General features: G+C 41.7%; 1 protein-coding gene across 1 annotated transcript in view; it reads left to right on the top strand.

Moving 5' to 3' along the window:
• Window positions 1-27,690, top strand: part of NEK8 (NIMA related kinase 8) — a 50,479-nt gene that overhangs the window by 7,864 nt on the left and 14,925 nt on the right. The window contains exons 3-11 of the mRNA XM_018555009.1: window positions 6,006-6,238; window positions 11,699-11,830; window positions 14,778-14,983; window positions 16,576-16,655; window positions 17,162-17,349; window positions 18,969-19,116; window positions 19,781-19,857; window positions 24,660-24,777; window positions 27,415-27,565. Coding sequence (XP_018410511.1) covers window positions 6,006-6,238; window positions 11,699-11,830; window positions 14,778-14,983; window positions 16,576-16,655; window positions 17,162-17,349; window positions 18,969-19,116; window positions 19,781-19,857; window positions 24,660-24,777; window positions 27,415-27,565 — 1,333 coding nt within the window. The remainder of the gene's footprint in view (window positions 1-6,005; window positions 6,239-11,698; window positions 11,831-14,777; window positions 14,984-16,575; window positions 16,656-17,161; window positions 17,350-18,968; window positions 19,117-19,780; window positions 19,858-24,659; window positions 24,778-27,414; window positions 27,566-27,690) is intronic.

The raw sequence follows: 27,690 nt of genomic DNA, 5'->3' as shown, positions 1-27,690 counted from the left end.
GTAAAAAATTATTTAAAAAATGATAATTCAAATAAAAAAATAAGGGATGAAAAAGTAAAAGATAAAAAAATTATAAAAAAAATAAAAGATAATAAGATAAATAAAAATTGTTTAAAATTAGTAAAAAATTATTTAAAAAATAATCATTTAAATTAAAAAATTAAAAGTGATAAAGTAAAAAATAATAAGTTAAATGCAAATTTAACAAAGTAAAAGCACATTGAGGTATCCAACCTTGGGCAGCAGAGAGAGTAAATCCGTCCCTGCGCACCCGCTGACATCTTGTGCGCTTGTGCACTAGCGCGTCTTTCTCGAAGGTACAGAAAATGGGACCGCAAGCATGCGCAGTTTCAGAGAAACAGCTGCCCGTGGCCTGGCAGATACGTTGCCTATTAGACTTTTGCTCCCCAAAAAATGGGGAAAAAGGAAGGGTCCCCCCTAAAATTCCTACCCGACTCTTGATCCGAGCACAGGCCCAGCAGGGCTGGAAAGGGGGGTTTTGAGCATCCCCCCTCCCTGCGCCTTACCAGGCCACGTGCCCTCGGCATTGGGAGGATGTCCCCATGGCAATGGGCACAAGGCCTCTCCCCCACAACCCTGACCTGGTTGTTGTGGGGGACTGCAGGCAGGGGGCTTATTTGCATCGGGGTACACCTTTAACCACTTACGGGCCACAATCCGTATATATAGAGGCCCGTGGAAGTGGTTAAACCAAGAACAAGGCTGCCGTTGCAGCCGTGTTCTTAGTGTCATATTAAACAGCCGGCGATGGCTGTTAATGTACAAGCGTTTCAGCATCTATACAGCTCACCGGCATGTTCTGCCCCCTCCGCCACCACCCCCTTCCCCGGGCTCTGCTGTCCCCCGTGCGGGACACGGGACCACCACATGGGTCTCCCCTCAGCGACCGGAAAGAAATTCAGCGGCTTCCGGATCAAACAGATATACATTGCCCAGCGCAGTATTTCTTTACATTTTTGGCCAAACACTTACAGTCACCATGTTTGTGAACAGACCCCTCCAACTCTCTCAGCTCAGTTTCCCGAAACTTCCTGTCCAGTGCAAGATCACACGGGAGAGTGCAGTCTCCAGAAACTGGCAATCTACTAGCTTAGAGTAGGGAGGAAGGAGGGGTGGAGAATAGGGGACTGGGTTGCCATGTTGTGCATGTGAGTTTGTGGAGATGCACTCTGCTTATTAGCACACACAAGGGGGCTCCATGGGACTCTACAAGGGAAATAAACCACCCTAAAACAGGATATCAGGGCCAGTGCTCAGAGGGCCAGCTGATTCTGCAGGAAACTTGAAAACTTTTAAACATCAGGAAGCAGCATCCATTAAGTGATTTAATCAGCATTTGAAATAGCTTAAGACCTTCTGACTTTATTATCACTTTCAATTAAAGTTTATGTTAGATTAAAAAATAAAAAAACATATTTAGTACATTTCTCTGATACAGTTGCCCATGTTTTATCCCTTTAAAAATGCTGCAAGTACAGGAACTACTTGTTGATCTGCCAGTAATGGTTCAACTGAAATTCCAACCAGCATTGTGAGCCCTGCCTTCTTGACTACAGGACTCCACCTATCCCCGCCCCTCACTTTCCCACTCCACATGGAAACATTGGTTCCTTTACCAGCAAAATACTGCTGCTTACTTGACACCAAAGAGCCTGTTTACACATGGTGTGCAAGGGAAAGGGCTCTTTTGAGATGTAGTTCTGGGGGTGTGCCTACATCAGTTGGAATTGATCCCCACGCGGCTGCTCCTACAACAATTTTACAAGCCTGGTGACAATGAGGCTTGAGACAGAGATGTCTGTAGAGTTCCTCCCTTCTACATAGGCACATACATGCACATTTACCCAATGGGGATCTGCATGTTTGTACTATGGTCTTTGGTTAGAAAGATTGGCAGCCGGATCGCACACTCAATGAAACTGAATGTATAGATCAGGGGTATGCAACCCTAGCTGTTGTGAAACTACAAGTCTCATGAGACATTGCAAGACTGACAGCATGATGGCATATTCTGTCAGGCATGATGAGATTTGTATTTGCAGAACAGCTGAAGTGCAGAGATTGCCCCTGGTATAGACCTATTTGGGGAATCTGACACCTTTAGGCCTCATTCACACGTGCACAGCCGTATCGGGCAGCTCCCGGGAAGGACAGGTGCTGTGTGTGATTAGTACGCAGCCCCTGTCCTTCTCTATGGGACTACGCAGCCGTACGCTGCCCTACGCTCACCCCAAGTGCAGGTCCGTACGGTTGGGGGTGTCCCTGCTCAGACACAGAGAGGATCCATCCTGTCAGCGTACGAGTACGGACACCCCCACCCGCACAGATATGCAGGGCGGGTGAGCGTACGGCGGCGTACAGCCACGTACTCCCATAGAGAAGGATAGGGGCTGCGTACTAATCACACGCAGCACCTGTCCTTCCCGGGAGCTGATATGGCCATGCACACCGCACGGAGCTGTACGTGCCGGCCTTTTCTCATGAATGGGCCTTAAGGCCCATTCACACCACATCATCTCCAGACCAGATCAGATTGTTTCCGGACCCAAAAAGCATCCTAATGTATCCCTGTGCTATTTCTGGCCTCTGTTCACATTAGCGCAGTCCGTTCCAGACCAGACCAGAAAAATACTGCATGTCTCAGTTTGTCTGGTCTGGAATGCACTGGAACTGAGGGGCAGGTTCACACCATTTTCTAGACCAGATCTGGTCCGGAAAATGGTGTGAACCTGCGCTTAGGGTCTGTGTCGATGGGTTTTTCTTAACTTTAAATGGGTTTTGCACTCCCATAGAAGTCTACGGCAATGCAAAACCTGTTTGAAGCAGGAAAGGGGATCAACTGCAAGTCAAATGCAGCAAGCAATGATCTCTGGATGATCACAGGAGCGTCTCAAACTGAGGCCACCAACACAAACCCAAAACCCGTTAGCACAGACCCTTAGTGCAGTCCAGCGTTTTATGTTTATTCTGATGACTTTATATTATTGTTACAAAGATTTGTGAAGAAACACAGAAATCCTGAGCGAAAATCCACTGAACTATCTATGCTATCCTATCGTCCTATCGAATAACACAGAATATAACTGGTTCCTCATCTGTTATTTATGTATCACCCTCATTGGTTCCACCCAGCAGAAAGTATCCGGCTTGTTTTCCTCTTCTGTGTTTGCTGCTTTGTTACTTTTATTGCCATCTGATAACAGGACCGAAACTAGCTGCTTATGTAAATCCAGGTCAGAAAACAGAGTGACTCAGATTGTTGATGTAAGGTTGGTCATTGTTTTGTAGTACAGATTCTTCAGTGATCACAGGAATGTGGCTTCATCTTGTCTATCAGTGACAGCGCCGGCCCAGACACTAATGTCCTTGTTTTCATAAAAGCGGCTCCACCTTTTTATGTTTTGGTGTACAAGCACTGATGTTATAAAAGGGTAAATATGTCAGTGTCAGCAGCGTGTGTGTCTTAAAGTGACATTAACCCCTTCATGACTGAGCTTGTTTTTAGTTTCTGTTCGTAAATGACTGACACACTTTTGACATTTTTGCTGTGTGATTCTTCCACGTCAGTAATATACTTTCTTACAAAGTGCACCCACACATATTATATATTGTTTTTTAGAGGACAGATAGGGCTACATATTTATATCACATATGTGCGTCTAACGCCTCACTTAGGACAAATAAAATATAAAAAAAGAGGAAAAAACCGTTTAAAAAAAACACTTTTTTCCCAGTTTTGATTTGTAGTATTTTTTTTACAAAACCAGCACAGCTAAAAAAATGCAATAAATACATTCATTTATTTGTCCCTTATTTTATTTTATTTTTTACACATTTTTTTTTTTTTTTTACACTTTTCACAATTTTTTTTTTTTTTCACACTTTTCACTTTTTTTTTTAACTTAAAAATGTTATTTTATTTATTTAATTATATCAAGCAGATTTTGTGAATTAATCTCACTGTTACTGCATGATAAATTAATAAATTTTTGGTTATTATCAGGCTGCTTCAAACTTCAGAACAGCCGATAATAAGTTAGTGACACTGATCCTGCAGCAGTTCAGGATTCAGCTGTTACTAAATGTTTTCTGATTGTTGCAACAACGATCAGCAAACAAACATTCTTCTTCCAGGAATAGATACATTGTAGGAATAGACACATTTTGTATCTATTCATGAAAGAAAAAAAAAAAAGCCAGTATAGCTTGAGAGAGATATCTCTCGATCTATACGAGCTGTCAGAATGCCGGCAAAAGCCGGCATCTGTGTCCGCTTTGCTTTGACTCTCAGACACCCGATATTAAGGTATCGGGTGTCTGAAAAAGGTTAACCCTTTCATTAATGAATGCCTCTGTAGTAAGGGCATCCATTAATGAATGTTAAAAGCTGATTCTCAGCGATTAACAGCCCTCTAAAGCAGCAAATAACTCGTCACGTACAGTGTACGTGACAAGTCATTTGGTCCCTTTGTGGCTGGACATACAGTGTACGTCTCCCGTCACGAAGGGGTTAAAGGCAAAAAATGTTTTTCCCTCCCCCCAATGTTAATTTCAGCACCTTAAATGATCTTCTTTCCTGTCATTTTCATCTGTCCCTCCAGCGCTGCTGCGGGTCTCCGATCCAGCGCTGACTCCTCTGTCCTTGCTGGCACTTCCTGTCTCACGGTGTCTGCATGCAGGTGCACGCGTCCATAGACTTACCTTGCGTCTCTGCTTGTCTCCCCACCGAAAATCCAAACTGCGCATGCGCCCGCCCCAAGATGCTTTGTGGCCACCCGAGCAGTTTCGGATTCTCGAACGGGAGCGCGCGGCGAAGACGGGGCAAGTTTAAACTGCTGTTAAAGCGGGTTTTTTGTTTTTTTTTACTTTTTGCATATATCTACTGCTTGCTAGCCTTATATATGCAAACAAAACGGAGGGTTTAGAACCCATTTAACCGCTTGCTGACCAGGGTATTAAACCCCCTTCCTGTCCAGGCCATTTTTTTCAGCACTGCGGAACTTTGACTGACATTTATTCCGTCATGCAACTGAAATGAATTTTATACCATTTTTTGAAGACACATAGAGCTTTCTTTTGGTGGTATTTAATCACCACTGGGGGTTTTATTTTTTACTATATAATGGAAAAAGAACCGAAAACATTTCCCCCCCAAAAAACTGTTTTTCCTAAGTTATGTTAAAAAACATTTATTCTTACCCGTGGTCACTCCAGGTAAATAGACACCAAACATGTCAAGCTTTAAAATTGCGCGCATCTGCGAAATCGCAATAAAATACTATACCCAAAATTGGCCATAAGTGACGCTTTAAAAGCTTTTACCGCTCATCAATTTAGTGTTATCAGTGATCGTCATTTTCGCACGTATGCGCACCCGACGCATGTTTGCACATAAGTACGTGGGGCTGGGACTTAAAAAAGAAAATTGTGTTTTTTTTAAATTCTTTTTTATGTGTGGCTTTGATTTTTGGGGGGAACTTTAATTTTTTGTTTACTTTTTCCCCCCACTTAACTTTATTATTATCACATAGGGGGACTAAGAATCCCCCTATGTGATAGCGAAGAGGATGTGACAGGTCCTCTTTATGGAGACATCAGGGATCTTTAAGACCCCTAATGTCACCTAGGGACCCCCAAAGAAGCTGATGAAGCTGGAGGTTTTGAGGCCGAAGAGTGACAGCAGAATGCGGAAGTGATGTAATATACATCACTTCCGCATTCAGACAAACAGAGGAGCTCGGAGGGAGATCGTGTACTGATCTCCCTCGGATCTTTTTTATCACTTTTTTTAATTTTATGTTTTATTAATTTTGGTGGCCTTGTGGGAAATCCGGCCCTGAACATAGGGATGCCAATGGGGTTTAAATCTCAGCCAAACAGGACTGTGTGGCCAGCTTAACTTGTATGTGCACCTGATGTGATGATATAAAGCATAATGTTTTTATTATAAAATGTCTCCGTGGATTTGCATTCTTGGTTTGCAGGTGGTACCTTAGCCGAATACATCCAGAAACGCTGTAATTCACTTCTAGACGAAGACACTATTCTTCACTTCTTCGTCCAGATCCTCCTTGCCCTTCACCATGTGCACAACAAGCTCATTCTTCACCGGGACCTGAAAACCCAGAACATCCTGCTGGATAAACATCAGATGATTGTCAAGATTGGAGACTTTGGCATTTCGAAAATTCTCAGTAGTAAGAGCAAGGCTTATACAGTGAGTACTGGACAATAATCCTGAGCCAGTGATATGCATGGAAATGATCATTGTAGTAGACAATCTGAAATGTTCTCTGCATAGCTCATCTCCCTGGACAGCTGATCACCCTGCATGAACATACATTTATTTAGATGCTTTCTTTAGAAGGATTGTCCGCTGGCAGTGGGTGGCAGTGCCTTGCGTTTATCTTTTTTTTTAACTTTATGCTTCTATGCAGTGCGAAGACAGATGTTGACTTCAGGTGAACACTGGTGCATTGTGGAAGAATGCAGCATGTGCTGAAAGCAGTGTTGCAGTGTGAACAGGGTACACAGAAAACCATTGTTCTCTATGTGCCTTTGGGGTGACTGGTGTTGGTCAAGTGCAGAAAAACACCCCTCCGGCGTGGTGAACGGCCCTTCACTAGCTCATGGCAGGTTTACACTGCTGGAGTGCACAACGCTGCTCTCCTAGTAACTTGATCTTTTCATCTAAATAACTTTGTGCCTTTATAGTCGCGTCTCATGTTGTTCAGCAGATTATTTCCTTTCAACATAATTTTTCTGCATATTTTATTGGTGACTTACATAGGTTGTCTCGCAGACATATCCATTCCTGGAATTCTTCTTAGTCTCACCCTTCTCTCCAGTAACCAAACACATCAGTTTCAATTGTTTTTCTCCACTGTAACATAGTTCTATTACCTGTTCATCCTGCCAGTACATTTGTTGATCTTCCACTTCTTTTAATATACTGACAACACTTGTTTGTCCTGCAATAAAATCAGTGCAGCTGCAGTGTCACTCCACAGGCATGGTAGTCTTACATCGGACATAAATCCCTATGTGAAGGGTGGCACATAATTACTGGCACGCTATGGCACACTTAAGGTGCCCATACACTCTACAGCAGTGGTTCTTTCTAGGGCCGGGACCCCTTGGTAACATTTGCTTGGTTGTGGTCACCCCAAACGGTAAAATTTAGGGATGACGCGGCTGCTGCAGCGACATCTGGCGGCGTGGTGGGAGAACTGACACTGCTGCCCTAGGAGAGGGCTGAGGAGGACTCTCACCTTATTATTGTTTTATTTTTTATAATTTTCTTATTTTTTTACATTTGTTTCTTATTTCTTTTTAATCGCTTTTTTTTATTTTTTTTATTCTTTTATTTCTATTTCTTAAATTTTTTTTATATATTTTTTTTCCCATTTAACTTCATTGCTATCACACAGAGGTAACAAGCCACTGTGTAATAGCAATTGGAGGTGACAGGTTCTCTTTATTGACCTTGTTACCTCCAATACAGGAGTCCTAGCACAGCACTGTGCTGGAACATCTGTGACAGGTGAGTGGGGAAGACTGCTATCCCCTCTCACTGTGCACACGGTGCGGCAGGTTTACTTTTAACCCTGTCAGAAAAAAAAGAGCAGAGATAGCGCTTCTCCCCTGGGTGGCCGGAAGCCGCTAGGCGACCCCTGGCAAATCGTCATTCGACCCCCAAGGGGGTCCCGACCCCCAGGTTGAGAACCACTGCTCTACAGCCCTCGCAAAACTTTTGTCTTGCGATGGTTGTAAAGTAATTTAAAAAACGTACGATCTGCCCATCTTGGACAGGCAGATCGTACTTGCGATCGTACTCGGAAGCCCGCCCCCCTGAGGGGCTGGCTTCCGATGACTGCAATGCAATGCGCACACCGGCCCGTTCGGCAGTGATCTCTCGATCATGTTAAAAACCAGCCGAAAATCGTACGATTCTCGGCTGGTTTTCCAACATGCTCAATATACAAAAGTCGTGCTACTGTACATTAGAAACGGTCGCACGCCTTCCATACACTGCACGATTATCGTACGATCAAGGGATTTCCCGCGATTCTCGTACGAGAATCGTGCAGTGTATGGGCACCTTTACCCTACAAGGGCTGCCTTTTCCAGCGCTGTCCAATCCATCATCTGTCCCCCTGCTGCCATAATCTTCGCTACCACCATTTTCAGGTTCCCAGACATCCTCTTCAGGTGGCCAATGATGATGTAACTCCTGGGCATGCACATAGTTACATTCTCCCTGGCACATCTTAAAGGTGCCATAAATGGGCATTATAAGGAGTATGTGCTGTACAGTGTACACAGAAAATAGAATATTGCTGGGGTAAAGGAAGAATTTTTTGGCAGAAGAGACTTTACATGTCTCTTCTGCCAAACATTTCAACCTCCCAGCAATTTATTTTATTCTTGACACTTCTGCTTTAAATTGACATGTGTTTTCAAAGCAAAGAAGCAGAAATAAAAAGTAACTAACCTTTGCTGTGGGGCTACAAGGTCCAAGTGCTCATTTTTCCTAGGGCAAGATATAATCACCCGAACCGAAATCCCGGCTGTCGCTTCAGCCTCTCTCCTCCCCCGCTCCAGCGAAGGAAGGAGCCACCCTAAAACAGGATATCAGCTCCAGGGCTCAGAAGAGTGGCTGATTCTGCAGGAAACTAAAACGTTTAAACATCAAGAAGCAGCATCCACCGAAAGTGATTTAATAATAAAAAATCTTTTAACTTTAATATCACTTTAAATTGGTGGGTAAAGTTGCTGATGACAGCACAGTGCAATGTAAATTTATACCTTCAAAAAAATTGCAAGGTGTATTATTTTGGATATATGTGATCATTTCAAAGCATAATGGGATGACTAATGAAACAATAACAGGGTTATTCACCAAAGGGTGAAGAGTTTGGAGAAGGCAGGAGAAGTGCACAATCTAGGACAACATAGCTGAACTGGAAAGTGAGCTGAATTGGAGAATTTTTCCAAATCAGCTATGTTGTCCTAGATTGTTCACTTCTCCTGCCTTCTTCCAAACTCTTCACGCTTTTTGTGAATAACCCTGTCAAATCTTGTTCTGTTTTCCTTTAACATCCTAATTGCACATTCTGTATGGCCTTGCTTAGCGCCTTTGCCTCTCTGTCAGTGATTCCTGTCAGTTATTTATCAGTGATGTTGATAACTCCAGAATTCCATGTCAAGGAACTGGTGGAGAGAGCATGCTTGCATATTATTACCTCACCCATCTTCTGATTCAGCAAGCCAGCGGTGGGTGGACTTTGACCCTCAAGTCAGTGAACACTTGCAGCCTGTCATAGGGAATTCACGCCAATTCACAATGTTGTCTGTTACATATTGACAGATATAGTTGTTTATTTTTAATCTGCAGCAAGGGAGATACAGGCTGACGTAATAAGTCTTTGTTAAAGTTCAACTTGTCATTCTACCTAACTGCCGCATCATAATAAAATGGTGCGCAGTTATTGTCAACAATATAACGTGCCGGCTGGAATACTGTGACATTATTCGTCTTCGTGGAATAACACAACATGTTTCTTGCTTCTCTAGGATACTGTGACATGTCACCTCAGCGGCACAAAGATAACCAAGTGCTATCGGAGTTGTAAAGTCCCAGCATATACTATCCTTTTTATAACATCAGCATTGTGATAAGAATACATCATAGAGTTGTTTATCATGATGCAATCAAAGCTTACTTGAAAAATCAATTGTATGCATTGAGTGCTGTCTGCCCATCTCTTTCAACAACTTACTACATTTCAACAGTGTTTTGCATCTCTTTCCCTGCTGCTTGATGTGATGCAATCTTGATTTCTCAAGATTACATATTCCATCATGCATTGCTTTCAGCAAGCAATGATGATGTTACATAGTTCAGACATTGCATTGTACTTCAGACAGCAGTCTCTGTTTGTTGTGACACAAGGAAGTGCATATTCACAGGGATGACTGAATTGAGGATGTACATCCTACGGCAAGTATTTGGCTATAGTTCTCTCTTGGGTCAGAATAGTACATTTACTAATGTATTCCTGGGACCCAAAGTCAGCATCTAGAGGGGAACTGCTTGCTATATGTTGGCATGTAGAGCTACAATCTCAATACAAATTAGTAAACTAAACATGAGATTGTAGTCCATCACGGAAGGGAGCTTGGAGCGGTGGCTACTTTACAACACACACAGGGACCATGGAGAACAAAAGTAGCCACCCTCCTGAAGGAAGGAGAGTGTCAGCACCAATTCAGAGATGATTTGAGAATCCACAGCCGAGTGATACACAAATAAGATACACTTGTGTTAATAGTGAAGGTACTTGAATGTATTCTTAAGACTTAACTCCTGAGTTTAGTGTCATTTATTTAAGTCACTTTTTTTTAACGTTTTCACCTTTTCACTTTAAGGCACAATTAAAACTTTACAAACATTTAAGTTATTTATTCAGGTTTAGTTATTTATTATTAATAATTTTGAATGTTATGTTGTATTTGTTTATGCAAATTTGGGTTTGAGGGATCTTACTAACTTTCAAAGCTGTAAGTGGATCCTGTGTGTGTCCGAGAGTGGACACCGCACTTGCATGGATTTGCAGCTCGGGTGTGCGTACAGCGGCGTATGGCCGCGTCCTCCCGTGGGGAAGAACAGGCTGCTGCGTACAATCACACAAAGCACTTGTCCTTCCCGGGACGGCCCGACACGGATCTGTACTGGCCGACTCTAAGCTGTGTGAATGAGGCCTAAATGTTACTTTAACTATGAACAAAAATGTATCTTATTTGTGTGTCACTCGGCTGTAGATCCTCAAATCATCTCTGAATTAGTGCTGACACTGTCCTTCCTTCTGGAGGGTGACTACTTTTGCTCCTGTGTGCGTTGTAAAGTAGCCATCGCTCCAAGCTCTCTCCCGTGATGGACTACAATCTCCAACTCTAAGCTGCGTGAATGAGGCCTAAAGACTATATTTGTTTCCCCCAATGCTGCTGTAAGCACTTACCTTATTTGATGCCTCTTGATTCGATCGTTTTCTTCATTCAACTTGTTTCTGACAGTCCCTCCAGCGCTGGTGCCAGTCTCGGATCCAGTGCAGACTCCTCGTGTCCCACAGGGTCTGTCTGGCGTGTGCGCTCCCAGCTGCGTCCATTCACTTTCATTGTCTCTTTTCTCCCCACCCCCCCTCTACTGCGCATGCGCCCACACACTTCCTCCTTTGCAGCCGTTCGGGAGCCGGAAGTGCTTAAGCTGGGAGCGAGCAGCGCTGGAACAGGTAAGTTATTGGGTATTTGCCAACTTTTTAATTTTTTTGTAAATCATGGGGCATATACAGTATCTACTGCTTACCAGCAGTAGATACTGTATATGCCAAAAAAAGAAAGACTTTAATTCTAATTTATACTTGAATTCATTTGTAAGGTTTAACTCCTGAGTTTTGAGTCACTTTCGGTGTCCTTGGTTAGAATTGAACATAGGATCCTAGTATTTACAAAGCCACAGTGCTAACCACAAAGCCACAACTATGTTACATGGCGATGTTATGTGATTGCCGTGTGCCTTTACAGTATAGATTAGTCATAGATGTCGAAATGTTGTTTAATTGAAATAGTGAGGATTTTTGGTATGTGAAATCACAGTTTCCCTTATGTCTTCCTGTAGGTTGTGGGAACTCCATGTTACATCTCTCCAGAACTATGTGAAGGAAAGCCTTACAACCAGAAAAGTGACATCTGGGCACTTGGATGTGTCCTCTATGAACTTGCAAGTCTTAAGAGGGCATTTGAGGCACCAGTAAGAGCAAATATCACTTAACTGTGCTGTTATAATGTCATTCATGTGTTCATTTAGAGCATGCAAAGCTGTTTTAGAACTTTAGGTATCAGAGCACATATTGAAACTTGTAGTTACCCTCTGACAAGGGCTATACACTAACAAGACATGGATCTTAGATATGTTCAGGGAGATCTTCCAAGAGAAAGACCAGTCTCAATTTCTGTGTGTAGAGAGAACTCTTATTAAAGGAGAATTATGGGGAGAGTGAAATACACTTATCCCCATAATTAGAGCCAACCTATGACACTGAAACTGTCACACGTTGGCTCTATAGATCGAGAACTGAGCGACCACATAACGCTGATCACTCAGTTCCCAATCTTCTCCCTGCAGAGAGCAATGACTGTCAGTGGGGCAGGGAGGCAGAGCCAGCTGACAATCAGGTGGCGGGGTGGATCCCAACAATATTGTCGGGACCTTTCCCAGCCGCAGCACAGCTCTGCAATGTCAACATATAGCGGGCAATAGTGCACTATATGCTGAGTTTTACTACTATGGTGACATTTACTATGTCCTCCTGTGACCCTAAAGAGAACTGTGCCCAAAAAAAGGTTGGAAAATGCAGTGAAATAACCAGAAATACAAAGCAATGTATTTATAAATGTTGCAGTATAATGTCTCTTATACATAACATGGTGGTTAAAGGGTTTTACCTCCTCATCATTGTTCTGGACGATGTGGATGGTCACATCAACTGATTTTTTGGTGGTTATGACTTTTTCAGACACCACAGCATCAGTGGGATTGCAGATAAACAATAGTAATTTTACCAGGAAAGTAAATCCCAGGTAATTCTTTCCCCAAGATTAGACTGCTCAGATGTGTCTTTACATGATATGGAAGTCCATACAAAGTAATAGAAATACAATGGTTTTCCCACGCAACTGGATTGGGTACTGATTGTCATGAGTGCCTTAAAGGATGTAAAAGGCAAGAAAAATGAAACAATCTGGGGGTGGATAACATATGTCAGATGCACATAATCCTGTTTACTGAAGCCTGTGAATTGGGTGAGTTACTGTTTAACCTTTCTAACACTAACACAGGACATTTTTTGCTTGCGACATGAAACCAAGACTCCTTCTAAGGGTAAGGTCCGGGTGACAGTTTCATCTGAGCGCAGCCAAACAACCCTGTGGCACATTTTTTTAGCACCGGAAATAACTTCTTTATATAAAGAATTTCAGTGACAGTCTCATACCTGCTACCTGAGCCTCTGTCTTTTTAAGAAATATCAGTACTTCCGGACAACAATGTTATCTGGCCTTCTTCTGACTCAGTCTTTCTGGGAATTGTATTGCGACATGCTCAATTGGCACATTTCATTTGAGGTTCAATATAATCATGTAATTCTTTTAACCTGGGGCCCAGGTTCACTTAGTGCCCCCTAATTTCTCTGGAAGCTCCTGCCAGAATATATTCTAGATCAGGGCTGAATAACTACTTGAAGCCAGGTTGCCAATGCTCTGTAAAAATTACAGCTAGTACCTAACGTTTGAGGTTTTCCCTAATTGCTGTCAATGGAGCTGACTCCTGAATTCCATATTAATGTGCCCAGCCCTGTTCTAGATGATCAAATACCAGTTAATTTAACAGGGCAGTAGAAACCCCTGAAGCCTTATGTAACATTGAACACTATACCACTATGCATCCCTATTATCAAGCAGATTAGATTGTTATCCAGCTCATTTAGCGCAGGCTGCCACCTTATCCAGTGAAAACTGCAACTGGGTCATCCCCAAATCTGACATTTATCCACTTTTATAGTAAAAGGCTGGTATAACCAAATAAGATCATCTGAAGGCCTCATCAGGGCATTTATGGCCACTACTATTGTTTATTACTATTAAGAATTTAAATAAAGGACATATTATCTTTTGCATTGAGCTTACCAGTTTCCAAATCTAAGGCCAGTCTAAATCCACCTAGTCAAGTTTGTGTTCTTGCAAATTTGTTGTCCATCCAGTTATTTTGGCTGGTGACCAGTCTTGTTGTTCTAAGCAATATGGCCTAGCACAGCTTTCCAACAGGCTACTTTATCTTTTTGCGTACTACAATGTAAAGGTAAATTTTTGTTGAAATGAACACACAACTTACAAAACACCCTCAAAGAGGCTCCAACCAGGAGAGGGTTCTTAACCAGCATTGGAACATTGTTATAGTCTAACTATGGGGTAAGAGCCAGTTCCTTTCTCAGCCAACTCTGCTCCATTCCCAACCAGGCCTTAGAGTTCTTATACACATTCCAGACCACATTTCTCATGAGATGACACGCATAAAAATATCTAGTGAAATCAGGAACCCCCAATCCTTCCCTACCCTTGGAGTCTCTGAGAATTGATTTGCGTAACCTTGGTCTCTTCCCAGCCCAAATGAAGCAAAGTAAATCCTTATCTAAGTGTTTCCGAAAGGAAGGTGGCAAAGTGATGGGAATCATCTGCAATTAGTAAAGCATCCTGGGAAGAATGTTCATTCTCACTATGGCCATCTTGCCTGTCCATGAAAAAGACAACCTGGTCCAGCCAGTCTTTTAGTGTCACTTTAATGCAGATTTCTTCAATAATTCCACTTGTTTATTGGAGTTTCTCCTAAATAGATTAAGCTACACCAGTCAGAAAAGCAAAATAAGCTCATGAGCATGCTGTAAAATGTATGAAATCCCACCAGGCCCTAGACAGTGCAGACTGATTGATATCATTTGTTGTATTCTAGATGTTCAGGAGGTGACCCTCTGCAGATTGCTTTGAATCTAGATAGAATTGTGCATTGCAACGCTCTTATCAGACATGCTAAGTCATGACATAGTGTGAAAAAGTTCACAAAACATAAATAAGTGTGAAGTTAATGTACTATGCTCCTCAGTGCTTACAGCCTTATAATATTCTATGTGTGCTTTTATATGTAGAACTTGCCAGCCTTAGTGCTGAAGATCATGAGTGGGACTTTTGCCCCCATATCTGACCGATACAGTCCTGAACTCCGACAGCTAATACTTAGCATGCTGAATCTGGACCCTTCCAAACGACCCCAGCTGAATGAGATCATGGCTCATCATATCTGCATACCTGCGCTTCTCAACCTTTACAGTGACATTGGCAGTGTCAAAATGAGGTCAGTAAAATGAAAGCCAGTTCCATCTTTTCTGCTCAAGTTTCTGGTCTGTAGCTGTGTATTAATATTATTATAATACAAGATTTATATAGTGACAATAGTTTGTGCAGCACTTTACAATGTAAAGGGAGAAGTACAGTACAACACAATTCAAGGCAAGATGGGTAGGAAGGCTCTGCTTGTGATACTTTACAGCCTATTATATTACTTGTGGATTACGTCTAGATGTTGACAGAAGTACAGAAGGAGGGTATTGCCTTATGTATCTGAAAATTACCTTATTTTAGCTAATCTTCAATTAGTGTAGATTAATCAGCTATCAATCAAGCAAAACAGTGTAGATTAGTGATTAATTAGCTGCAAATCAAGCCAAAAAAGAACATTTGATTGATTACTATGGGATCACTACACATTTCTAGGTACGCACCATACAATTTTACATAAGGTAAACTGCTGATTCCACATTTAGTCACTCACTTCCTTCAAAGCAAGAACCATTATAATTCAGAGGATGGTTGTTTCTTTGCTGATTACAGACTGGAAATAGTAGTAGCTTTTCATTATGGTAGCAAGTATTTTAAATTGCAATTTATCAAACTTAAAATGAATTGCAATATGATTGCATGACTCTGTGAGGTAATTTGCCCCATTACCACCAGTACAGGAAGTTTAATATGAGAACACATAATAGTTTTTCCTGAATAGCTAACCTACCAGCCCCCTTTGTACCATAGTATTTGATAGTTTAATCTTAAAATGCAATATAACATTCTTCATCCAGAATTTGAAAAGCTTCATTATTCCTGAGACATGTTCCTTCCCCCAAAATAAGGTTAAGATAACCTTTGTACCAATTTTAATGTAATTGTGCCTGTTTTGAGGATATAGAGACTACTCTTGCCATACAGCTAGAACAAATATTAAATGTTTATATCCTCTAAGATTCCATATACACAGTCTTGGTAATACACTGAGCAGCTACATTGTGCATGCTAATTAATGGTGCTGGGAGCACCATATTTCTGCCAGCACCATACTTCTGAAATGCAGAACAAATGTATCTCTGTGTATTTCCCGTCTTGTGCCACAGTTTATGTGGGCAAGGTGGAAACCTCCCTCTCATGCTTCAGTGTGTGTGTGTGTGTGTGTGTGTGTGGACAAGGCAGCAGCCCCTCTCCTATACTCCAATGTGTGTGGGCAAGGCTAAAACCACGCTATGCTTCAGTTTGTGCAAGCAAAGCTGCAAACTTCTCCCTTGTGTCTCTGTGGAACTTGTTGACCTGCCGTTTTACTGGGTCAGATGTGGGACCATTCAGAAGCAAATAATACTTATAATTATTTAACTTCCACAAATAAGTAGTGGATTCAGCAGGAAGGCAGTTACCCCAACTTCATTTTTAATGCAGGCTTTTACATTTGACTGGAGTGTACCTTAAATTTCCTGTTGATGATATATTTATGATTGTATATCCTAAGCAGTTGTTTATTACATTTTTGTACTAGTTAATGAGAGTCCAACTTTTTGTTGATTACATTTTTGCATTGTCCTCATTTTCACCTGGTTTAATAACCTAATATTTCTATTTCTGAAGGTTAGAGAAGCCTCTGGCGGCAATGCTTGCAGTGACCCGTGGCCGGCCAGCTGGAAGGATCCCCAGTGCCAGATCCCGAGGTGAGCAGCTTTGAACAGTAGCATAATGCGGTTGATAATGCATGCCATTAGATAGTGCAGTACCCTATTCTTTTAACTCAATGTGCTAAAAACAAAGGATGGTCTAGTCATTAGCTCTCTTCAGTCTCCTTCCTCCTGCTGGAATGCAACACTCTAGCTGTACATAATTTATTGTCTTATCAGTACATTGTTGATCCTGTATCGTATATCTCCTAATGAAAATCTTCTGAATTATGTACTATTTCCTGGGGAGGTATATGAATATCATTTGTCACCAGTATAAATGTCCCATCATTGCACTAATGAAATACTTCTCTAGAGCTACTGTCCATTCATTTAACATGACAGGTACCTATTAGCAAGTCAACGGGAGTTTTTTTTTTTACAACACATTCCTTTACTTCCTATTATTCTCACCAGGGTTTAGCCGCAAAACACATTTTTGTGGAATGTTATATTGAGAGCTCCAGTTAACTGTCATATTTGTGCTGATTTGTTACTATCAGGTGGCCGTGTTGGGTATTCTCCTGCGAAAACAGGCATTCCTCCCCCACTGTCCTCAGTCTACACATGGGGAAGTGGGATCACCTCCCCTCTCCGCCTGCCAATGCTGAATACAGAGGTGGTCCAGGTATCAGCTGGAAGGACACAGAAAGCTGGAGTCACCAAGTCTGGAAGGCTCATAATGTGGGAGGTGAGCATCAGGAAACTCTGACCCAGGTTTCTAGTGCTAGGCATCCACCAGGAGAAATATGCTATTCTTAAGAATCCCAAGCATGTGCAAGCACATGATAAAGAGGGATTCGAGGAATTACACAAATATTTTTAACAGTTGCGGGCTGGCTTCTTGTGGCCCGGGATACAAGTATAGAAAATTATCATCAGTTACATAACTACTGTAACAGGAAATTGGGAATGTGAAAGATTGCCAAGGTAGCCAACTATGATGGTCCAGCAGCCCCAGTCTCTTCTAACTTTTTCGACTTCTGAAAAAAATGTACATAAAAAATGGAAATTGTTCATATAGGCCAGTGATTTAAAATAATAATAATATAAGTAATATATATATAATTCATGTATTATTTTCTTGATAGCATACGTGAGGCATTCCAGTAAGCACTGTTATCATCTGAGGCCCCAATGCATTTGCAAGCACTGTCCAGCCTGTGCCTTTGGAGAGGTGATGCAAAATTCCCAAGTTTATTCTTTATTGATAGTAATATAAAAGTACAACTTTCCCCTATATATTTATTTCTGCCTGTGTCTATGTTGCAGATTTTCGGAGCTCCAGATTTCAGTAAAAAAAAACTTGACAGGAGATTAAATACCTCTCCACTCTAAACGGGCTTGACATACACTTCAAGATGTATACACCTGACTTGACTGCAGCATCTGCTCTTCTTCACCTCACTTCACGGTTGATATAAACATTCGGTTGGGTCTGTTTATGGCGAGAACTTAGAGCAGTTGGATTGCACATGTGTGTCGGACTGCAATTAAAGCTCTATGGGCATTTCAAAGGCTCTGAACATAAAGCAGCTATGCAGTTAAAGCTGTATACACATTCACATATGCAGAGTTTAAAGTGACTCTGCCACTTGTTTAAAAAGATGTAACAAAGTTGAACCTGCTGCCATTTTCTCTGATCTTCACTCTCTTACAGAGCAATTCCCTCTCCGCATTGGTTACTTTTCTGCATATGTAGGATGCCTATTCCCTTGCTCCACTCTTTGGAAATGAAAAATGAGCTATTTAAAGTAGTATTAAACTCTCCAACTTTATTTCAATAATGAATCCACATCAAACAAACATACATTGCCTCCCATAGTATTTCTTTCAACTTTTGCCCAAGCACTTGTAGTCATCATGTTTCTGAACAGCTGGCTCCAAGTCTCTCAGCTCACTTCCCTGAACTTCCTGTCCAGTACAAGATCACAAGGGACATCGCAGTCTCCAGGAGCTGTCCATCTACTAGCTTAGCAAGGAAGGGGGAGCGGAGAGTCTAGAATAGAATACTTTGCTGTGAATATGTGCTTGTGGAGACACACACATCTTACTAGCACACACAAAAGTGGCTCCAAAGGACCCTGCAAGGGAAAGGAGCTCACCTCAAACAGGATATTAGGGCCAGTGCTCAGGGGACCAGCTGATTCTGCAGGAAGCTAAAACTTTAAACCATCAGGAAGCATCATCCATTGTGAGGGATGTAATCAGCATTGGAAATATCTTAAAAAACTGTTGACTTTAATATCACTGACATTTAAATATTTATATTTATTGTTACTTGGACTCTAAATATTGTTTATCTTTTAGGCGCCCCCTATGGGAACTGGTGCACCTTCACTTCCCGGTGCTGTAGAACATGCTCAGCCTCAGTTTATCTCACGATTTCTTGAGGGTCAGTCTGGTGTCACCATCAAACACGTGTCATGTGGAGATCTCTTTACTGCCTGCCTCACAGGTATAGACAGAGTCGAGAAAAGTTTTTTGCAAATGTGAAAGTCCTTTAAAGGATGTCTCCAAGAAAAATGGATATCTACTGTATGATTATCATCCCTCTTGCAAACACTAGAGGGTTCCCTGTCCTATCATTCTATAAAATGATTGGAGAACTGATTAAAACACAAAAATCATATTTTTTTCCCCATTGTAAGTAACTATATTGTTGGATCAGTCCAAGTTCCAGTACAAGTTTCCTCGTTTTTGATGGAATAGGGAATGGTTCAATCCTCTGTCATTTTTTTTTTTTTGCTGTCTGCATCTCGTTTGGGAGACCTAATTTCACGTCCTGTCCTAAAGATGCTATCTTCAGGGAAATCCCCTCTCAGATAATTGTCATTGAAACAGGTGTCCCTAACTCTTCTTCTGGGGACAACTCTTTCATTTTGAATTTGCCATCACTTTTTGATAGACTGACAATGCTCACCATGACAAATTGAGGGCGAATCTCCCCTGTATTCACACATACAGCAATATAAACCTGACATGAGTTCTAAAGCTTTCCTATGCTATCTAAAGCTAAAATAAAATCCATACACTTTAAAGAATAAGTGTACTTTTAGATTTTAAGCCCTAATTTTTCTTGTTATAAATGTTTCCATAACATAGTTTATGTTTGTCTCCAGACAGAGGCATAATTATGACCTTTGGCAGTGGAAGCAATGGTTGCTTGGGACATGGTCATTTTAATGATGTCACTCAGGTAAGTTCATCACCTTTATTCCCCACTTTTCTCATGCTGTATATTTAGACATAAAGGCTAAACATAGACTCAGGGACATTTAAAATCAATGTGAGAGTGAGGGTGGAAGTTCATCTGACATCTGGCACTTGCTGACCTTTGACCTGCCTGAGCTTACATACTCTAGGTGTGCAGAATGCGAGGTCAGTCAGCTGACAGGCAACAGTTATCATACTTCAGGTGACCTCTGACACACCAGCTGAAGAGTCATGCTCAGTAAAAAATGAGTAAAACTGAATATTGGTGGAGTATCAATCTTTCCTAAGTAAGCCTGCAATTGGATAACAATTAAATACTGGAAGGGGAATTTATCAAAACTGAAGCAGACAAAATCTGGAGCAGTTGCCCATGGCAACCAATCAGTTTCTCTCTTCAGTTTGTTCAGTTAAGATTTGAAAATGAAACAGAGAAGCTGATTGATCAGCATGCACAACTGCTCCAGATTTTGTCTGCTCCAGTTTTGATAAATTCCTCTCACTATGTTCTGATTCCTATTAGCCAAATCATATTTTATCATCAATTAAGTTTCACTTAGTTACTGGGGCTTGAGTGTAATGACTCGCCCCCCAGCTTCCTGATTGGCCAGGAAATTTGCTCTATCCATACTGTTCAATCATGAATAGGTGAATTGTAAATCTATGGTCTTGTGTCTTTTTAATGTTTTGGCAGCATTTTCCATACAAAAATGCATTTCATAGTAGCTATTAAAGGAGAACTATGAAGTGAGTGATTCCAACTCATCCTCATAGTTAGAGCCGACCTGTGACAATGAAACTGTCACAGGTCAGCTCTATTGATCGGGAAGTGAACAGAAACATGCAGCCGATCCGTTCACTTCCCGATTGTCTCCCTGCAGTGAGCGGTGACTGTCAGTCACCACTCCCCGCAGGGATTCCCCCCTCCCCTTTCCGATTGCTCCCAGTATATTGCGGTCGATAGCCCACGGTATACATAGTTACATAGTGTTTGAGGTTGAATAAAGACATATGTCCATCAAGGCCAACCTATTTCTGTATGTGTATGGTCCTATTGGTGTGTAGTATGTATAGGTCCCTGTGTGTTCTCAATCTTAAGAATACTTGTACCCCTGTATATTACGGTCCCTGAGGAAATCGTCCAATTGCCTCTTGAATGATTCCACACTCTGAGCCGAAATCACATCATTTGGCAGCGAGTTCCAGACCCTAACTGATCTAACTGAGAAGAAACCCCTTTGCCCCTTGTGCTGAAATTTCTTCTCCACCAATTTTAAGTGGTGGCCTCTCGTCCTTGTCATCGAGTTAATTGTAAAGAGTTTGCTGCTAATGTTGCTATCCCCGGTAAACATTTTATACATGAAAATCATGTCCCCCCTTAATCTCCTTACTTCCAATGAGAACATGTTTACATTTAGTACCCTGTTCTCATAGCTCAGGTCCTCCATCCCCTTTATGAGTTTGGTTGCCCTCCTCTGGAATCTTTCCAGTTCAAGGGCATCCTTTCTGTTCACTGGTGCCCAAAACTGGACCGCATAATCTAGATGAGGCCGAACCAGTGATCTATAAAGTGGCACAATTAAGGACTTGTCCCCGCAAAACATTAATACAGGAAAGGACTCTACTTGCATTGTTTACCGCTGCCTGACTCTGCATGCTGTTATTCAGCCTGTGGTCTATATTCTGAGCATTGAGTCACGGGAGGAGGCTAGTATATGTTCTCCCGTAACCTTAAAGAGAACTATGGGGAAAAACACTTACCCCATAGCTCTCTTTTAAAGAGATTGCATTCTGTTGCACAATCCTCCACCATCATTTGCAAAATTCATTACATGCATTTCTTTAGCTCGCAACCTGAGAAACAAAATGTCAAGTGAATATAATGAATTGTTCTGAATGGGGTTCTCCTTTAAGAAATCCTCAGTATTTGATTCTTATATAACATACACTTCTGTTTAATTACCACTGTAAAACTGCATCTTTCCAAGAAAATCACTTTAGCAAAAGAACAGCATATGTTCCGATTGCACAACATGGGCAAAAATATTTGCAAAGCTGTAACATCTAATTAATAACGATGAAAAAAAGAACAGACTTTCCTTGGCATTGATTCCCATTTGCCTGCTTGTTTAGGCAAATAAATGCTGCTTAGACACATAGGTCTGCATTTACATATGTTATATGACTGTGACTGCTAAATGTGATCTGTTCTCTATAAGTGATTCAGTGCAGGCTAAATAGTCTGAAAACAGAACTCTAGACAACAAAACAAAGCCCCCGGTACAGACCACCCCCTACAGTCAGTCTGCTTCAATTGTTTCCTTACATTTTTTTTAAATACTTAAAGCTGAATTACGAGATAAGCAAATGTTGTCTAAACACAAGAGGCATGTGTATTCTTTCTTGAATCTTGCTGTGCTTTGTGTATTTCTTCCAGATCTGTGCAGGAGTTGTCTATAATAAAGATCAGTTACTGCTGCAGTCTCTCCTTGTGCAGGATGACTGGTCATGTATCTGCCCCCTCCTGTAGTTTCCTGCAGGCCTGTAATGGGTAGGACCTGCTGGGTCCCTCCTACAGTCCTGCTCTCTGCACAGGCTATGTACAGAACAGTGATGATGTCACTGCTACTTTTACAATGTAATATTTGTGTTTGCTAAGACATTTGATGCACTTAAAGAGGATTTACATCCTCTGTGGCTAATCAGTAATATATTTCAATGAAAGTTTTGTGCCCTGAGTTTACCTTTCAATCCTTCTTTAATTAGATACTTTGCCCATGTGTTTATGGCCTCTCTAAGGTCCCGTTCACACTTGTGCGATGCGCTATAGCACGTGCAGTGCAGGGCATTTTTAGTGCGTTGCGGTAGGGCAGCCCATTAATTCCATATTAAGCTCCGCCCCTCTTGGCACTTAGTTCCAGCTCTATATAAAGCCTATATAAAGCCATATATATTTTTCCTTTATTGTTACCTAGTGATCCAGGCAACACACTTCTTGTCATAGAGTGAAAACGCTCACTCACTGCACTGTACCGGAGGGAGTAGCATTGTTATTCTAGGTTGCTCTCCTGATTTGGACTACAAACCCTGCTCCTCTTCTCATCTCCATTGCATAGGGAGGCGCTTTTTTGTAATGTTGTTTGATATATCAGTTCACAGCACAGGATGTTACACTGTAGTTCTGGCAAGATAAACGGGTACTTTTCTGTACCTGTAGAAAATGTACTTAGCCTGAAACAACTAATGTAGCCACCACATCCAATGACTTGTAAGATGCAATATATACACTTTTATTCTTGGGTTTAAATATACTTTTAACAAAATGAAACGAACAGGGTTATTCACAAAAGGGTGAGGAGTTTGGAGAAGGCAGGAGAAGTGAACAATCTAGGACAACATAGCTGAACTGCAAAGTGAGCTGAATTGGAGAATTTTTCCAGTTCAGCTATGTTGTCCTAGATTGTTCACTTCTCCTGCCTTCTCCAAACTCTTCACCCTTTAGTGAATAACCATGTTGAAGTCATGCATTGTATACCCCAGTCTCTCCATTCATTATATATGCACTGAAATTGTCACATGACCGCTGTATCATGATAAACACCCATGAATTGCTATCACAGCGGTCTCCTGATAACAACCTCTCCCCCTTAATTTATAAACAATTACAACAAATAGAAAACAGTGGTTTTTAGAGAGGTGTACAGCCACTGCACTGATACATATTTTTGTAAAAAATATTTAAAGTTTATTGTACACTGAATAAATAATATAAAATCATGTGTATGTTGATTTGACTAAACAATAACACCAATCCTATTAACAGGAGCATTCATGACATAAAATGTATCACATCCCCATAACTCCCATTACATTCGTTGATACCAAATCTACGTTCAAGTGGAGATAATTAAATCCAGCCCCGACGCGTTTCGCATATTGCTTCCTCAAGGGGTCATGGATAAATCACCCTAGTATGGTATCTGTAGAGTGAGAGAGATTCCTAGAACCAGTGGGGACGGGGATTTTAGTCCATCGACCCAACTAATCCGTCCAATGTTGCATCGGGGACCCTGGGGCCATAAATATAGGAGAGTCAAAGACCCAATATGGGGGAAATCTGCCTATATTTTGTCAGAGCTACAATGATGATATGTTTAAGCAGATTAACGGCCTGTATCCAAGGCTGTTCATATTCCAAACCTATCTGTTACTCTCTCAATCAGAAGCCGCATGTGAGATAATCTCATCCGTCGCCCAGAGTCTGCACAACCAAGCCTTGAGGGACCGGTGTATCATGCAACATTCTCGTCCTGTATATAGTCATCTAGGCTTTCTAAAGCCATTGTGGCACCACTGTTAAAGCCTTTCTCGTCATTTGTGGCCTATATTATGTAGTCGGGTATTACAAAATCAGATCCTGGCATGCTTCCTGTAGCCGGTGCTCCCTGACAGCACAGTGAGCAATGGCTATAAGGTATTGCATATATTAAAATAATAGGCTTTGTGAAACTTATGGCTAAAAGGTATTGCATACAGTATATTATAGTAATAGGCTTTATGAAACGTATGGCTGTAAGTTATTGCATATATTATAATAATAGGCTTAATGAAATGTATGGCTATAAAGTATTGCATATGTTATAATAATAGGCTTAATGAAATGTATGGCTATAAAGTATTGCATATGTTATAATAATAGGCTTAATGAAATGTATGGCTATAAAGTATTGCATATGTTATAATAATAGGCTTTATGAAACTTAAGACATCCTCTGCTTTCTCTCACAGCCTAAGATTGTAGAAGCTCTCCTAGGTTATGAGATAGTTCACGTTTCCTGCGGGGCTTCACATGTCCTTGCTGTTTCTAATGAGAAAGAAGTGTTTTCCTGGGGCCGCGGGGACAATGGTAAGGCTTGTTCTGACCTCCGCCTGCATAAATCTGTATGACAAGAACCTCTGTGATTGAAGTCTGTCTGACATTACATTCTGGTCTTTAAGATACATTAACATCAGTTCCTCATACTTTGACAGTTTTATAATACACCACACAGGGTGCAAGGTTTGTGATCTACATACAGGTAGAACAGGAACATCCAGGTCTGGTGTACATCGGTGACCCTTAGATTTGATCATAGTTACTGATTACAGAAGTTTCCCATTGTGTTTGTATACTTTCAAAATATATATCATTATCAACCTAAGCTGTTCTGAATAGTGGTATTATCATTCACTTTAAAGGGCCAGTAAACATAAAAGAACAGGTCAAAATGTTTACCTATCTATACATAAACATTACAAGTACTTCTTGAAAAAACAAAGATTGAATTCCTTAAAAAAACCAAAAACAGATTTCTGGTCCAGACATCAAGTTGAACACAACCACTGATTGCCTACAATGGCTGATACCATTGAATAATAGTCTGCACATCATGTAATGCACATAGCTTCATAGGTCATGTAAATACAATGCTTGATTTTACACAGATATGGAAACTCTTCCATAAACATATGTGATTCATATTAATAATCTGTTTGCATAAAGCAAAGCTGTAATTAGACTTTTACTGAAAGTGGCTATACACCGAGCAAATGTTATCCCATTCATGTTGAAAGAATGTGTCAGATATTTTCCTTTAGCTCAAAAGCTGAAAGAAAATAATCTAACAGTGTATACCCAGCTTTAGGTCCGATTCACACCAGATGCACTGACAAAACAGTTAGCCTTGTTTTCAGTCGTCTTAGTTCACATCACTGTGTAGCGGTGTTGCGCGTTAGAAAGAAATTCTTGTAGTACTTTTTTTTCAGCACAACATGGTGCAACTCGCTACAACTGCATTGCACCATGCTGTGGCTATAGAAAATCAGTTTGTCTGTGTCTACATAATAGACATTTCCCATCACTTCCTCTGCTGATAGGAAGTGAAAAGGAAAATCTCCTCAATAGGGACACGAACAGCAGTAAAACCCTGACAGAGGCTCTAACCTTTGCTGCGCTATCCAAAGTGAAATGAAACGCCTTAGCTGTAGTTGGGTTATAACTATTGGCACCTATTGATCCAAGTGCATCAGCGACAGTATTGTTGAAAAGCAAATATCTTGTGTAAAATACCTTCTATGCCATTACAGGGCTGCACTGGAAATACCAATACATCTGTACCTACCACTGTGAACTAGATGGTTTCTGATGGTTATAGAATAGTTACAGAAAGCTGTTCTGCTTCATCATAACATTACTTTTTATATTGACTGCAGCTGTCAGAATACCCAAACAGTGACTGCAGCTGTCAGAATTCCAGAGCAGTGACTGCAGCTGTCAGAATGCCTGAGCGGTGACCGCAGCTGTGAGAATACCCGAACAGTGATTGCAGCTGTCAGAATGCCTTAGCAGTGATCGCATCTGTCGGAATGCCTAAGCAGTGACTGCAGCTGTCGGAATGCCTGAGCAGTGACTGCAGCTGTCAGAATGCCCGAGCAGTGACTGCAGCTGTCAGAATGCCTGAGCAGTGACTGTAGCTGTCAGAATGCCTGAGCAGTGACTGCAGCTGTGAGACTACCCGAACAGTGACTGCAGCTGTCAGAATGCCTGAGCAATGACTGCAGCTGTGAGAATACCCGAACAGTGACTGCAGCTGTCAGAATGCCTGAGCAGTGACTGCAGCTGTCAGAATGCCTGAGCAGTGACTGCAGCTGTCAGAATGCCTGAGCAGTGACTGTAGCTGTCAGAATGCCTGAGCAGTGACTGCAGCTGTGAGACTACCCGAACAGTGACTGCAGCTGTCAGAATGCCTGAGCAATGACTGCAGCTGTGAGAATACCCGAACAGTGACTGCAGCTGTCAGAATGCCTGAGCAGTGACTGCAGCTGTCAGAATGCCTGAGCAGTGACTGCAGCTGTCGGAATGCCTGAGCAGTGACTGCAGCTGTCGGAATGCCTGAGCAGTTACTGCAGCTGTCAGAATGCCTGAGCAGTGACTGCAGCTGTCAGAATGCCTGAGCAGTGACTGCAGCTGCCAGAATGCCTGAGCAGTGACTGCAGCTGTCAGAATGCCTGAGCAATGACTGCAGCTGTCGGAATGCCTGAGCAGTGACTGCAGCTGTCGGATTGCCTGAGTAGTGACTGCAGCTGTCGGAATGCCTGAGCAGTGACTGCAGCTGTCAGAATGCCTGAGTAGGGACTGCAGCTGTCAGGATACCCGAAAACTGACTGCAGCTGATTCGACGCAGTCACTGTTTGGCAGAAAATGTTTCACCCGGCTACTTCGACCAAAGTTGATTGAAAAACCAACTGGTAGGGCCACCCATGGATCAAATTTTTGCCAATTCAGCAATAAACAGCCGAAATGTGATCAGTGTATGGCCACTTTAAAGAATAAACCCTGACATTGGGATTTGTAGTAATATGCACATATCTTCTGTTTTCTGACACCACTGATATACATACAGCGAGAGGTGGGAGGAAGGATTCAGATATAGTTGGCATCAATCTAATATACCCAATCCAATGTTTTCCTTTTCGACTGATCTTTTTCCTTTTCTCACTGCAGGAAGACTGGGGTTAGGCAGCCAAGAGTCTCATAACTCCCCTCAGCAGGTGGTAATCCCACAGGACTACGAACCCCAGAAAGTTGTATGTGGCATTGACAGTTCTATGATTCTGACTCTAGGCAACCAGATCTTGGCCTGTGGCAGTAACAGGTTTGTATGTTTTATACATAAAACAAAAACAATAATAAGCGCACTACTCTGGTGGTACATGGGAATACATTTATAAGACTAACGGGGGGGGTCACAAAGTTCAATAAATGTGGTGGATAATTCAC

The sequence above is a fragment of the Nanorana parkeri genome, unplaced genomic scaffold (assembly GCF_000935625.1).
Source record: "Nanorana parkeri isolate BGI_ZX_2015 unplaced genomic scaffold, ASM93562v1 scaffold181, whole genome shotgun sequence".
Classification (NCBI taxonomy): Eukaryota; Metazoa; Chordata; class Amphibia; order Anura; family Dicroglossidae; genus Nanorana; species Nanorana parkeri.
This window is presented reverse-complemented; position numbering and strand designations above follow the sequence as displayed.